Genomic DNA, 15,336 nt, shown 5'->3' with positions numbered 1-15,336 from the left:
TTACCGATTTCACAATTTTTCCTTAGCCCGTAACACTTCTGTTTGGTAAATTTGTACTTCTTTACTCTCAGAAGTCTTTGTTGTTGCCGACTCCACATATTTTCCCTAATAATAATAGAAGGTTATACATTTTTTAGTATCAGAATCCCAAGGACAACCGAATAGTGCGACTGAGAGAACAATAAACAAATCTGCCTCTAGTCCTTTCATTGGAATCAATCACGGAAGGGTTGGATGGGACGTCGATTCCAGCGACGTGAAGAATAAACAAGATGAAGTAAGTAAAATATATTATCGTCACAAAATCTAAAAATCTGCTTTGAATGTAGCACTTGGATTAATTAATATTTTTATTATCCGATACCTAAAATGTGCAAAAGAAGATGCCAAAAAGAAATTCTTAATAGCCCAACAAAAAACTCTTACTGTGTACATTATTTTTTCTCATTAATATTTTTACACGTGATTTAATTATTGCTTTGGCGTTTTATATACAAAACGGCCCATACGCAGAGTAGGAAAAACATTGAAAAATCAAAATTAACCTGTTTTGTTTTGTAGATCAAGAGGTCAGTCAGCAATAAACTTCAAGTTAACAAGACGCTAGAACAAGACGCCATGGAAGGCGTGGACGAAAAGGAATGGCTGGAATAAATTCACATAACTTAGGTAAAAATTAGGTACATTATTCATAACCGAATAACAAAAAAATATACAGGACGCTTTTTTTGTATTTAACAAATTTATTTTTTATATGTTTGTACTCAAAAGATGGATCTAGTTTTCCTGGTATTGCATGGAGCCATAAAGAGGGATGGAGTCATAACTTTTTGGATATAATCTTCTATGCTGAAAGTTAAAAGTAGGATATAGAACTAGAAATTTGTTCTAATCACGATTTTAATTTTGCAATTTTAAATTAAACCCTTGATAAAATAATAGCTCCATCTATGAGGCTTTATGCAAAGCTCCAAATGCAGTATCCACAGTTTTTGAACGAAACTGCTTCATAATTTGTAGATAGGTACGATTTTTAATGGTTAAGATACTGAGCTTTTGTTATGCTTATTTTTGGTGAAAGGACGGAATAGTAGATAATTATGTCGTACTTTTCGTGAAGCTTGCTTGAAGTTTAAAAAAGTATCCAAGATATGGGTACCGGAAAGAAGACAAACGTGTTTCTGAAAGAAACGTAATATTTTGTTTATTGGTTTATTATGAGTTTGAAAGTGTTTACACTTGTTTTGGAACTTTGGAATTTTATGGTTTAGGGTAGTTTTTATGAAATTTTTGAGGTGGTGTTAAGAAATGGTACTAAATGGACGGAAAAATTTATCATTTACGAAGGGTGATCAAAAAGTTATAAGAGTAATGTATAAAATTTTTATTTAAAAATATTATGATTTGATTCATGAATCATCTTCAAAGTACTCCCTTTGGCAACGTGTACTCTTCTTTAAACAATGTTTCCACTGCTGGAAGGACCCTGAAAAATGTTCTTTTAAAATGCTGTTTAGCTCCTGCAACTATTTTTCTGCAGGTTTCAATCATGTCAAACGTGTGCTCTTTCCCAAAACACACGGGAGCTTTCAAAGATCTCTTGTGTTTGGGGAAACGAGACAAATCCGCACGAGATGGAACTGGCAAGTAGGGAGACTAGGGAACGACAGTGATACCGTCTTTTTTTGCGGTTTTCAAAGCAGAGTGAACTACTTGATCTACAGACTTTCTTTGCACAGTCTTACACAAATAACTCAGCAGTAAAATTCATAGTACACCACACACTTACAGTTAAAAATAAATAGTAAGCATGACTTACGTACCGTTTTTCCTTTGTTTTTTTAGGTGTTGTAGAAATTCTTGATTTCCATCGATATGATTGATTCTTTGCTTCCACATCGTAAACATAAACCCATGGAAATAGTATGGTTCATACGGATTATCCGCTTCAAAAAGTTTTCATCGCCATTTGCCATTTCAAGAACTTAACAAATCTGAATTCCTTCGGTTTGTGGTGTTCCTCCGAACAAACTTTGTAGTCACGAGAGACGTCCGTTTGGTCGCACGAGACTTCACTCTTAATCGTGCCCTTTATCACTCGCAGTTGACGGTCGTCCTGAACTTGATTGCTGACGGCCTCAGGTCTTCTCTAAACCACCTGAACCACAGCTTACGTTGAGTCACAGTAAACAATACAGCCAACAGCACTTATCTCTGTTGAAAGCTTTTCACACAAATTAAAAAGTCTTGTAACTTGATGATCACTCCTCGTATGTCATTTAAGAAATGTTGGGGTATAGTGTATCTATTGCCAATTGAAATCGCAAAATAGCTTAAAGCTGGCAACGCCTGTAATCATGTGGCACATCTGCTGGAGTTGGTAATTTTTCTTTTATTAGATTTATAAAAAATTAAAGAATATGTGAATTATCTTGACATGTTAAAACCTTTGAGCATATTCAACGTATGTTGCCATCCGCCTTAGACAAGGAAAAAGAGGAGACACGTAATCGTATGGAATTGACTGAAGCCTAAACCGGCACGAGAAAGGTTGCCAGACCATATTTTATTTCTTCAGTAGATTGAGAATAATGGATATATCAATAAATAGATTTTTTTCAAAATTTATTATTCAACACTGACATAATGATCACTTTTTGAACATGATTTTATCATTACATTTTTTTTAGTAGATCGATCTAGTGTTTCGGTATATAAGTAAATTGAAGTTGAAATCAGTAGATCTTCTGAAAAATCAGTAGACCTGGCAACTCTGCGAGAGGTAGTAATGGGCAACTTATAGGCACCAAAATATGGCGGTCACATGAAAACTGGCTTCACTTTTCGAAGGTTTATTAAATGAATGTTACCTGTCCTCTTTCTTTTCTTTTCTAAACTATCGGCATTATGACAATAATTCTGAAGATTTATTTGGCGGAAAATAACCTATAATGTAATATTAATAAATATAATGAAATAATAAATATATTTATGAGGTGTTAAAGTGTCAGCTATAAGAGATTTGTTTAAGGTGTCAATAGATAAAAGTTTGGTTGTCACTGTTAATTTTTCTCTGAAAAGTAACCTTTTCACAGTCCGTTTTTTACGAAAAAATAAATGGGTTATGGGGGTGTTTTACCGCGCAGTTCACTTTAACGGTATTAAATCGATTCATTGGAACACTATTGGGCATAAGTTTGTCCGAATACCGATACAAATGTTAGTTGCCCATCCCCATCCAAGCAGGGATGGGGATTCATTAAAAACTTAAATTATTTATCGAATTTCGTGAGCATCGCCTTCCAATATATTCGTTATTATTAATGATGTCAGGTATTTCCTCTCTAAAAAGACTAGAAAACTTTACTTTGCCCCTTATCTCTAATGAAGTTTAATATTCTTTGCTTATTCTTTCAATAGAACTAGTAGAAACACTTGAAACACAAATATACACTTGAACATATTGTTAGAAATCAGTGCCAGTTCGGTTTTTCAATAGAGATCAAAATGAAGTTGTGAAAGTAAGCAACTTTTGCTTACTATTGTTTTCTTAGCATTGTTTTCTGGTAGAATAAAGTTTCTCTCCCTTTAAGAAAATAATTCGAAGTAGACGACAATATTACATTCCACTATTGCATAAACTCATTATTTTACATACATTTTCCTTACGCATCTGCACACAAATGAGAAAGTTATTAATTCACTTGTTGTTTGAAATATTTTATCTTTTTTCTCCCCACAAACTTCACTTAATGAATTTCGAGTTTCCAATCATCGCGTCGGTAGGCGGAGGCGATAATACGTCCTTGTGCAGACCTCGTTATAAATTGGTGTTTGCTGTGCACAAATTTCTGGCAAGCTGCCATAAAATTTGAAGTATTGAAATAACTTCAAACAACAATGAAAGGATCTGAAATATTTTACACTGAGATTATTTTCCAAACAGTTGTTTCCATAGTATAGTGGAACCAATATTTTTGCTGGTTCTATTAGCAATAGATAAACTATACAATTTTTAAAATTGTTGTGAGAAATAAATCCATGATCGGTTTATTTTAATTATGGTGTAAACATTTTCAAACACTCATAAAAACGTATAATTAAGTCTATATATTACAAATATTAACTTAAAAAATATATATGTATAGAAATATAACATTCTCCAAAATAAGTCCAAAAAGCAACATTAAAAATTGCTCAAATTAGATCAAAATACTTCTCTTCCAAACTAAATCCCCATATTAACATGTGTATATGAACTAATTTGTTACTTTGTGTAGTAAATGGTAGAGTCTAACAAAAGTTGTGTGAGAAATAATACCTTCTAAACACTGCGTCTACCATAAGAATTCACGTATTAGGTGAGATATCAGAATGCCATGTTTCTCCAGGTATGTGTAAGTAATATTTCGTGCGTTGGTAGTCATGGAAAAGCAAGTTTTACTTAGCACATAATTTATTTTTCTTTAAAAGAATTATTCCCCGATCAGGATCTCCTTGAATATATCCTTTTTCGTTCCTTTCAATGCTTAGATATGGTACGCATTGTATTGGACTGTGTTGTTCTTTTAGCTAGCAGATTGGTTGTATGATTTATTTATTACTGGAACATATATAAGAGAATTTAGATCAAATTGTAGGTTCCTAAGTATGTATGAGGTATGGTCTGCAATACAGGAACTATTTAAAATAATTTTTGATTAACATCCATTTTCTTTTACAAACCTTGGGCTTGGAACGATCGGGTTTGGTCTGGGTCTCTTTAACAAAATTAAATATTATCACATGTTCCAGGAATGAATTGTCTCTTAGTGTCATTTCATTAGCATGAACTATCAGTTTCCCAGTAATTTTCTCACATGCTCTGCATCAATCATCAGCTTTAAGGTGAAGGATCCTCTGCTGTAGATCCGTCTATGGGTAGATTTTGTGATTGTTTTCTAGATAGTTTTAAGGAAGACTATCATCCATTGTTACATTTTAAAATAAAACACCAATTTGAAAAGATCACAAATCAGTCTGAGTCTTGTGGACTGAAAGGTGGGACAGAGCATGATGGAGGTCAGATCGGACAAAGCCCCAGCTCATCAGCATCCTTTAGATCCGACTGAAGACCAGGTCGTTATTCTTAGAGCTAAAAACTCTTTCTTGCATTCATCCAAGCACGTTCACCTACAGCAGCAGCCCTAACACTTGACTAACATACTCAGATGTCTGTTATATGACTTGCACTCAACTTGTACATGATCCAGTGATGAATACATATACATACATCGAACCCATAATAACTTCAGCTTACAGTACCATTCTCAGTGCCCGTAAGAACACGTCACAGCCTACTTGATGTCTAGATATACCGTGATATGTCAGATTTTGGACCTCATTACAGTATTCAATACCTGACGCATCTGCAATGCAGAGTTTTTTAAATTATCGTCACAAAAAATTTCTTCGCATCTTAGAAGTCTGATCATAATTTACTTTTCAGTTACTGTTGGTGTATTTCTAGGATGTTTTAATTTGAAATTGTTACGCATAAATACCACAGAACGATTGCATAAGAAGTAGCAACGTTGATCCCGTGTAACAGTTCACCAACGTTCGTAAGCCCAACAGATTTCTACAATTAAGCCCGTCAGAAACTTCCTACATACGCTTTAATAAGTTCCAAGTTGCGGTTAACTTCAAGTTAATCCTTTTCAGTAATTACCGAACTGGATTGTTGGACTTATTTTCTGTCATATAACATAACTGATACATTTTCTAATAAAAATTCCCAAAAACACCTTTTAATGTGTTAAATAACGACAACGGTAACCACAACAATTATTACTTTTTCCAACTACTACCAACGTTTTATAATGTCATGACTAATGCATATTTAGAACTAAAAAACATCCATTTTACGAGTCCTTGAAACTTTTTTTGGAATTGTACAAAAGACTTACCAAGCCTGGGCGACGCAGCAACTGAAAAAGTTTTATTTTCACATCTCCATGCAGCGTTTTGAAATCTCACACAATTTTTGTACTGGTATAGACGTTGTAGTGCCATTTTTAATCGTAAAAACATTGGCTGTTGAACGGAACCATATCTGTCTACCTTGAAAAGGTGTCGAAAATGTTTTCGTAAAACAAAAACTTAATTTATTCGACGGACGTTGTTGTTATGTTTTCGAATAGGTTGGTATCACTGCTCGCATCACTGTACTCCGTTTTGATATTGATTGAATTAGAAATAGGAGGTGCCGCAGATTGGACAAAACTGTAGGGAAGAAGTAAGAATAAAGTGGCACTTAAAAGTGCCAGAGAAATTGAAGATAGATCACTGTACAAAAAAAAATATCAGTTCTTATGACAAAATCGCCGGAAATTGAGCGTAAAAGTGTAGCAACTAAGTATCTTGCTCATAACCAAAATGTCTATGTGGACATAAAATAGCAAATGTATCAAGAAAATTTAAGATGTTTCAATGTCAAAACGTTCAAAGAAAAATAGTATCAAGGAATGGCGATAAATTACTGAAAATGATTTTAACTCAAACCGAAATTATCGTGCTGGAGACACACAACAAATAGACAATAAAATAATGATTTAAGAAGAAATTTAAAAATAACCTAGGGTATAATTGGACGACAGATAGCAAATTTAATGGATATAAACAAAGAAGAAATAAATTTAGGTAAATTTGCAGGTGACGACATCACTAAAATAACAAGTACCAAAAACAGAAGGTTTTGTTACAATACGAAAAACAATATTTCAAAGAAAGTGCGTGAGAAAGAACATCAAAAAAGTAACAAAATCAAGAAAACTGTAGAAACCCAGATTATAATTTGAGGAGAGTAAAGATATTTAAGAGAGACGGACAAAACATCAATAAATAAATATCTTGTGAATATTGAATATAGAAAATAATATAAAAAGAAATGCTCAGACTATATCTCAAAGATAAAATTTTTACCTGAAGTAAAATACATTACAGTGGTCGTTTATAATCTCTATATGTTTGTCCAAACTGTCGGGTTCTTCACCAAGCACAATTTTAATTTTAGTGCCATTAACTTATCACATATTTATCAAGATAATAGTTATACTCATTATTTTTCGCTTGTCCAAAAATAACATAGCAAGTGTTCAAAGCTTTGGTCTCAGCAGGGATTATTTAGCAGTTGAAATACTTTCAAATAGCAACACTTTTAACACAATTTAGTTGTGTTAATAGCTAGAATGAAGACAATTCGAACTGAACTGATGTTTTATATGTTTTTGACAAGAAACATACTAACTCATGCTTTAAACCTATAGTAATACCTGTACTGTGGATATTACGCTATATTAAATATAATTTGAGATTTTCAAAAACATTTAAGTGAATTGATAGGAGTATCCAGGGATTCTGTTGCCATTACAAAGCCTGTAACGGATTTTGTATTCATTTTTGTTAACTTCTAAGTGTTTTGTTATCCACAAGGAAATTGAATTTCCTTTATTTGGCTCTATAACATAAATCACAAAAATATTATTTAAAAAATCCTTTATATAATAATATATAATATATATATTTAATATACGAGACCCCTCCCATATCAGTTGGCCCAACGTTAGATTGATAAGAAAATTAAATTTTAGAGAACAAAAATAAAAGCGCAGCATAAATTTTAGAAGTTTTATTGCATCGAACTACATTTTTGAATTTACTAATTATAGAAAATGACGACATAATAGGTAAATATTAGTGTGGGTTTTGTAAAGAATGATCAACGACCAATCAAATATTCCTTCTACCTCCTCTACCACCTGTTTGTTGATTTTAGATGTGCCTATGATAGTGTTGAAAGAAACGAACTGTACAAGGCCATCATAGAATTAAGCATACCAGTACACTTGGTAAAATTGGTGAAAGCTACCCTCTCAAGAGTCGAGTGTAAAGTTAGGGTGCAGAACGGAGTTTCCAGAACGTTCCAGTCTCAGATAGTACTTAGACAAGGAGACAGCCTATCATGCCTTCTATTCAATATTGAACTAGAGAAAGCGATAAGAAAATCTGGAATAACAACCAGAGGAACTATTATTAATCGCAGCGTACAATTACTAGAGTACGCCGATGACATCGACATGAATGCAAGAAGAAAGGCGGACGTCGAATAATCATTCAAGGCCCTTGATGCAGCAACAAAAAGAATGGGACTAGAGGTTAACACTAGTAAGACGAAGTATATGAAAGTTTCAAATTATATACAAGTAGCACAACCCGAAGATCTAACGATCGGAATATATACTTTCGAAGGAGTAAGAGAGTTTATATACCTAGGCTCACAAATTAATCAGAATAATTCAGTAACTGCAGAAATTAACAGACAGATATATCTGGCAAATAGAGCCTATTATGGATTAAATTTTTTTTAAAAACAAGCCTAGTTACAAAAAGAACGAAACTAGTGATATACAGAACTCTTATCAAGGCCATCCTCACCTACGCGTCGGAAACATGGACGATGACAAAGAGCGATGAAGAACGTTTAAGATGCTTTGAACGTAAAATCCTCCGGCATATCTATGGGGGAGTACAGGAGGGATTATGGCGTAGACACTATAATTTCGAACTTTACCGCCGGTATGACAGACCTGATATTATTAGGCTCCATCAAAATAAACCGGCTGCTGTGGTTAGGTCACATAGAGAGAATGAATGATATGGACCCGACAAAACATATTTATAATCAAAGAATAGATGGAGTGAGAAGGAGAGGCATACCCAGAGCACGATTTAAGGATCAGGTGGAGGAAGACTTGAGAATGTTGGAAGTACGAAACTGGAAAGCCAAGGCGAAGAATAGGAGAGAATGGAGACTTATCCTTGAGCAGACCAAGACCCACTATGGGTTGTGGAGGCAGTGATGATGATAATTATGAAAAAATATATAGGGTGTCCCATTTAAAAAGCATTATGCAGAGTATAATTTGTTTATGGTAATCGACTTAAACTGCAAATTCCATAGGTGGGCCAACTGATATGGAAAGGAGCTCGTAAATATGTGAGCAAAAACCTTTTTAAATGATATTAAATGTGTTATTTATATCGTTGCTGATAAATTTATATGATGTTAAAGTTGTCAACCTTTTTACTTCATGGCAACAGAAGACTCCCAACTGGGGTTGCTGGTCCTGAAACGTAGTCTCTATATGGACTCTAGGTAACAAGTCGCCCTAACGATGTAATAAATAACACATGTTAAAGAGTTTTTACCCACATATTTAGTCATATTTTTCACATCATTTTTTGAAGAGTTTTATTTTTAAAACTTATTGTATCTCCATTTTCCATTGAATAGTTTCCTTCATTGTTTTCTTTATCATTTTATTTCCATTCTATGCAAATATTCAATCAGCCCTATTCTGTAACTACAAATCGAATAGAAATGAGTCAAATCGAATAGAGGTCAGTAAGTCGGATCGGAATTGTAGGAATCAGTATTCTGTAACTCATATCGACCTCTACTATCGAAATGTTGTGTAGAAATTGATTTCGAGTAGACAAGCTCTGTCGAGATCAAGTTTCGACATCGAAATTGGTCTTGACGCTTGCGCATTGGTATCATTAGTGTTTTGACATTTATTTGTTGACTTTTTTAGTCTAAAATTTTTTAGTCTGTGCTGTTATTTATTTAGATTTATTTAGATAAAGTTTACTAAATAATTTAACTGCTCAGCAGATGTCTTTTTCTTTGGTGTCCTGCTTGCCATTTTGTATTCTTGTAACAAACTTTTAAACCAAAACAAATCAAAACTACTTGACGACAAGCTTGAAATATAATCTTTTTTGATGAATTTTTCGCGCGCACTAGCCTAACATAACGTCACAGAACACTTATTTCTCTTTTTAGTGCGGGGTTGCCACCAACTTCTGAGCGCCTCAAGTAGAAGTTGACGTTTTCGATTTACACCGATTACGGTGTGAGTTACAGAATGCCAATCCAAATACAAAAACGACGCGATAGATATCCAACATTCCGATTTCAGGTAATTACGATTCGGCTTGGTCATTTCTATTCGATTTGTTAAAAGTTACAGAATAGATCTGAATATATGGACCTTCTGGATTTTCTATACATACTGCTGCTTGATGCATTCTCCGATAGTAATTTTTTTGATGATCGTCTCTCATTCTCACGCATTTTAGAGCTCATTCGTTTACTTTTAGAAGTCATACTATGACAGCACTCTCCAGCAGAATTTTTGTAGATTATTTTTACATTTTTGCGCGTGATATACTGTTAGGCAACTTTCAGAACTACTTTGGTTAAATTTTTTATAGTATAAGTGTTATGTCGTCTATTTTTGGACGCCATAATGGTTCAAAGCCGTTATATTAGACTTTTATATTTAAATATATTTGAAAATACTATTTTAACACTCACCTTCCACTTTTTTGAATTTACTTTATTATGTTTCATACAAAACTTTATTTTGTAAATATCAGTTAGCTGTTTTTTGAGTGTACATCCAAACCAATTTCCCTATATATGCCATATTTTATAAGCTTGTGTTTTTTACTGTACTTCGTGTATTCATCGGCAAAAGCAATAAACATAATGAACATAATAAGTAACAATCACATTTCCTATATACCGTGCCAATACTAAATAAGTATTTTAAAACACTGATAAAGTTTTCAACTGCTAAATTATTCATTTTCTCATATTTTAAGTATTATTTACATCTATACATTTTATTTTTACATAAATTTGATGTTAGGATACGGAATGGGTGAGTATTGTTTAGAATGACTAAGGCAGAGTATCACGTTTTGTGTTCTATATTTAATTTTTTAAGAAAAACTAAACTTTAGAAAATTATATGTTAATAATAAAGTAAATATCCAATTCTATAAAAAGATTCAGTTTTGTGGAATTAATCGATGGTGAATTATTCCACTTTACTCATTTATTTTGCACAGTTGTATTATTTTTTTCCTACTAAATTCGTCGCAAGCCATCTATAATGATTCGGTTTAATATTACCATTTTCGCACACTGTTGCCGTATTGTTAGAATAGCAGAGAATTTGTGTGTCCAAGTTTAAGATACTATTACCGTCTAGAATGCTAAGAAATGACACATTTTTAACAATTTTTTTTATCATATCTATTATCTGTGGCAATCAAACTTTTTTTTATTATGATACAACTTTTAAAGATACAAAAAGTGGATGTTTTAATTGCTATTTTGCAAACTTTTAAAAATATTCAATAATGACCGAAAAATTAATCCAGAAACTGATCTACGTTACTTATAAGATTTTTTATGAATAATATTAATTTATTCTCTAAAGTACGGCCATTACTTTGTTTACATATTTGTATGCTAACCTATAAAACGTTATTCCTGAAGATTTTTCATCAACATTGCTTCTGCTACTGTAACTATGTTGAGAATAAAAAACCATTATTATGCAATCACAATATAATATTACAGTTATTATAAAAGTATTAAAACTAAAAAATATTCTAAAAACAACAAACGTAAACAATCATACACGATCTAACACAACGATCTAACACAACGATCATAACAATACGGCCGTTAAGTGAGGTCGTTTTTAGTCACGTGATGCCTTCTTCATAGATTCTAACCCGGTGGTTTTAAAAAAGAAATGTCCTTAGGTGATAGTTTACCAAAAAAATTGAAAATACTTAAAAAAACAAAATGGCGGACATTTGACAAATTGTTCAATAATTGATCTTTTTTCAGCCACAAAAATTTTAATATTACATTTTTTTGTCAAATTGTGATAAACTATCATAGAGAAAACCAAAACAAACCAAATGCACCAAGGTTTGTTAAAATCGACCGACTAGATGCATTTTGTTTGTTTTGGTTTTTTCTATGATAGTTTACCACAATGTGACCAAAAAAAAAAATAATAAAATTTTTGTGAATGATAAAAGGTAAATTTTTTCAAATTTCCGACATTTTTTTACAAATTTTCAATTTTTATGGGAAACTATCACGCATGGGCACATCTTTTTTAAAACACTTAGATTCAAATTCTAGATGATAATAGTACCTTAAATGAAAAGTAAACTGCTATTTGATAAAACATAATGACTAAAAATCAGGCCGTTATAAATCAATGCATTTTAAAACTATTTTAATTTTGTTTATTCAATAAATTGTTAATAAAAAATTACTGAGGATTAGACTTGATCATATTTGAAACAAACGATCTCTATATCTTATATGTTCCCTTAAATAAATCACCCATACATGTATTAACCATCTTTGATATACAATAATTAATTTTGTAAGTCTAAATATAAAAAATAATTACTTATTCACGCCATGTTAGTTTTGTTCATGTTACACAAAAGGTGTTGAGGTTTGTGATTCTTATTACTGTACCTTAATCATTTTATTTTATATCTGTATAAAAAAGTTAGAATCATTTTGATTATTTACCCAACACCGTCTGTATATTAATAGGTTTTTCTTAGTTCTGATTTTTCTAAGCGATCTGTTATTAATAAATATAAAAATCTATAAACAGTAGTACCAATTACTCAATTGCCATTTACTGTACATAAATTAAAGGCCCATTGGCGTACTTCTTTTGCAATGCTACGTAACGATATTATTTTTTTTTACGAATATATTTATCGCTATATGATTGTATGTCTACGTATATGGTTGTTCGTGAATTATCGTAGTTTCGGAATATGAACTTATTACGGAATGTTTAAGTTGGTTCTACTGTGACGATGTTGAAATCTCATTTATGACGTGCAACGAATTCAAGAGGAAAAAAATTTATATCAATGATTGTGCACAATATCAATAGTAATGCTGATTCTACAGACGTTTGCTTATAAAAAAATCACAAATGTATTTTTTGAAATTTTGAACTCTCATACACCTTAATATATACTGTTTTAATAACAACTAACTCGATTTTTCCTCAATTCCGTACAAAGCCTTTATTTTGTGCATAAAGTGTTAGCAATAGTAATTTTAAACATTTCCTCGTATTTTTATATATTTGCGCTTGATATCTCTCTTGTCCATCTTAGTTCTCCTATTTTTATGAAAGATATATCTAGTATTTCTTCAAATTTGTTATATATTTTAAACTTATATCGCTTTCTCCAAATGTCCTTTTCACAGATTACACCAAGTATTCTCCTTAAAAAAATTATGCAACCTCCATATATTTAAAACAAAAAATGATATGAGTCTAGTATCTTATCAGTATTTGCATTTGGTTCCGAAGCAATTGCACTCACGCGTAAATCCACAAAAAATTCTATATAACATAACGAGCTATGGAAAGATCTATTAGTCAGAAACGAAGTAAAACCCGAGCAATGGAAGTTCTTGAAAGAGTGGCTCAACTGTAGTTTTACATTTAGACTGTTAATGTGGCATCCTAGAAAAAGTAATAGAAGAGATAGCAAAACCTATATAAAGAATCGCTGGGAAAAACTGGATTTAAACCACCCAAACAGAAAAACGTGGAAAGAATTAAAGATATGCTACTTAAGATCTTTTCTTTGAAGAGGTGTAAATAATTTGCTGTTTTGGAAATAGTTCATGCATTCGACTAGCATGTGGCTTTGCACTGTGTTTCATGGAGAAGAAATTGGGACTAATAAAAAAAAGCAAAAAGAAAATATAATCGGAAGAATGCCGTGATTAAGAATTCGCATTTAAAGACGATTCGCGAAGAATAAAAAGCGAAGTTCTCGTCTAATGAAATATCACATATTTGATTATTCACAGCCCTTTGTCCTACACTTTATCATACCGAAGTCTTTGAGCCAGCTCAGCAGCGTGTTAGTAACGATCTCGTAGACTTTGTAAGACTAAAATATCGTCTCTTGCAAAGTAAAAGACGTCTTTAGCTACGGAAAAGCATCGCTCAGTTGACAATTCACACGATTTCGTTTCGCGTTGTACCGATCTGCGATAGCATGCTTTTCAAATTTCGCCCAGATACCATACACCGTGGTATGATATATTTCCTTCTTATCTGATGCGATCAAAGAAAATGTAAATGTTTTAAAAATAACAAAATGTTCGAAAAAACACACAAGTATAATTGTCTGACTTTAAGGTTTAAGAATTACAGTTATTTAGATATAACGAAATGTACAAATGTTTGAAACAAAAAGAACTTTGTACGGAATTGAAAACAAATCGAGTGCCCAATTTTTTTTTTGGAATTGCTTATACACGATTTATTTAAACTATAACAACTGTTAATCATTATCAAACACTCCCATTCCAGTAGAATATAAACTATCTTTACAGTGAAATGAGATCTAGTCACTTCACGCATGCTTTAATTATGATATTTTGTGATCTCCAATTGGATACTTCCAACATTTTTTTATGATATTAGATTCAAGTAATTTTAATTGAAACATCTCAAAAAACAGTTGGGTTGTGCCAAAAGGAAGCAAAGAAACGACCAATCGTCTTTCTTTTTTTTATATATACATGACAGAATCTGTGCTCAAAATGTCTTACGAGGTGACCCACCGATGCTCATTGCTAAGATCTCGAATTTAACAACTTGCGGAATTATTACTCCTAATTAGACGTAGAGTATATTGAATAAAAGTAGTCCTGACAAAAAAAGAATCCCGTGACTTAAAAAGTTTAACCAGGAAATAGGTGATTGGAATATTGGATAAAGTAGTAAAACAAGACAAAAGCAAACGATTATTAAATAAAACGTTGATAGAATGTCGTATTTAATATGGCAAGGTATGGAGACAATACCGATTTATCAATACCTTGAATTAACAAGGTAGATAAGAAAATAACAGTCAGAAAAATAAGAATGCAGTACATTCAATATATTCAGTATATTCATAAATCATCAATGAAACAATGGGAATAAGAAATGTTGCTGAAGAAAAACAGGAAAGTGTTTTTAACATTGGAATAACCGAGACTGAAGAAAAAAAAAGGAAATTTTGAAAAAAATTTAACTGTTTCTCAGATAAAAAAGAAATAAGGTGTGGTCACCTCACGGTATATTAAAAGAAGCGCAATATTAGTATGTTTTAGTCTTAAGAGCTATATTATATATATTTTATACAGTGGGGCAAAAAAGCTCTTTTATATAAAAAATTATGTAAGCTAAAGTGAAATTTTTTAATTATCTTACGTAGTGGTAGTAATTTTGACCCACAGTATACATATACAACTTTTTTTATTTATTTTCGGTGTATTTTTTCACTTTAATTAATGTTGTGAATGTAGCATGTAATTTGATATTAAAAACAATCATATAATAATAAATTATTTCTACCCTTGTAATTGTTTTCTCC

The 15,336-nt window shown here is 32.0% G+C and overlaps 1 protein-coding gene across 3 annotated transcripts in view; it reads left to right on the top strand.

Moving 5' to 3' along the window:
• pod1 (coronin) overlaps positions 1-15,325 on the top strand; it is a 49,747-nt gene extending 34,422 nt beyond the window's left edge. Inside the window, exons 14-16 of one of the 3 annotated variants that reach the window (XM_072537401.1) lie at positions 138-277; positions 562-669; positions 9,887-15,325. In XM_072537401.1, coding sequence (XP_072393502.1) covers positions 138-277; positions 562-654 — 233 coding nt within the window. In that variant the 3' untranslated portion in view covers positions 655-669; positions 9,887-15,325. Of the gene's footprint in view, positions 1-137; positions 278-561 lie in introns of all 3 variants that reach the window. The other 2 variants (XM_072537392.1, XM_072537383.1) reach the window with 2 other exon arrangements.
• Positions 15,326-15,336: the final 11 nt, after the last annotated feature.

Source organism: Diabrotica undecimpunctata, chromosome 1 (assembly GCF_040954645.1).
Source record: "Diabrotica undecimpunctata isolate CICGRU chromosome 1, icDiaUnde3, whole genome shotgun sequence".
Taxonomy (NCBI): Eukaryota; Metazoa; Arthropoda; class Insecta; order Coleoptera; family Chrysomelidae; genus Diabrotica; species Diabrotica undecimpunctata.
This window is presented reverse-complemented; position numbering and strand designations above follow the sequence as displayed.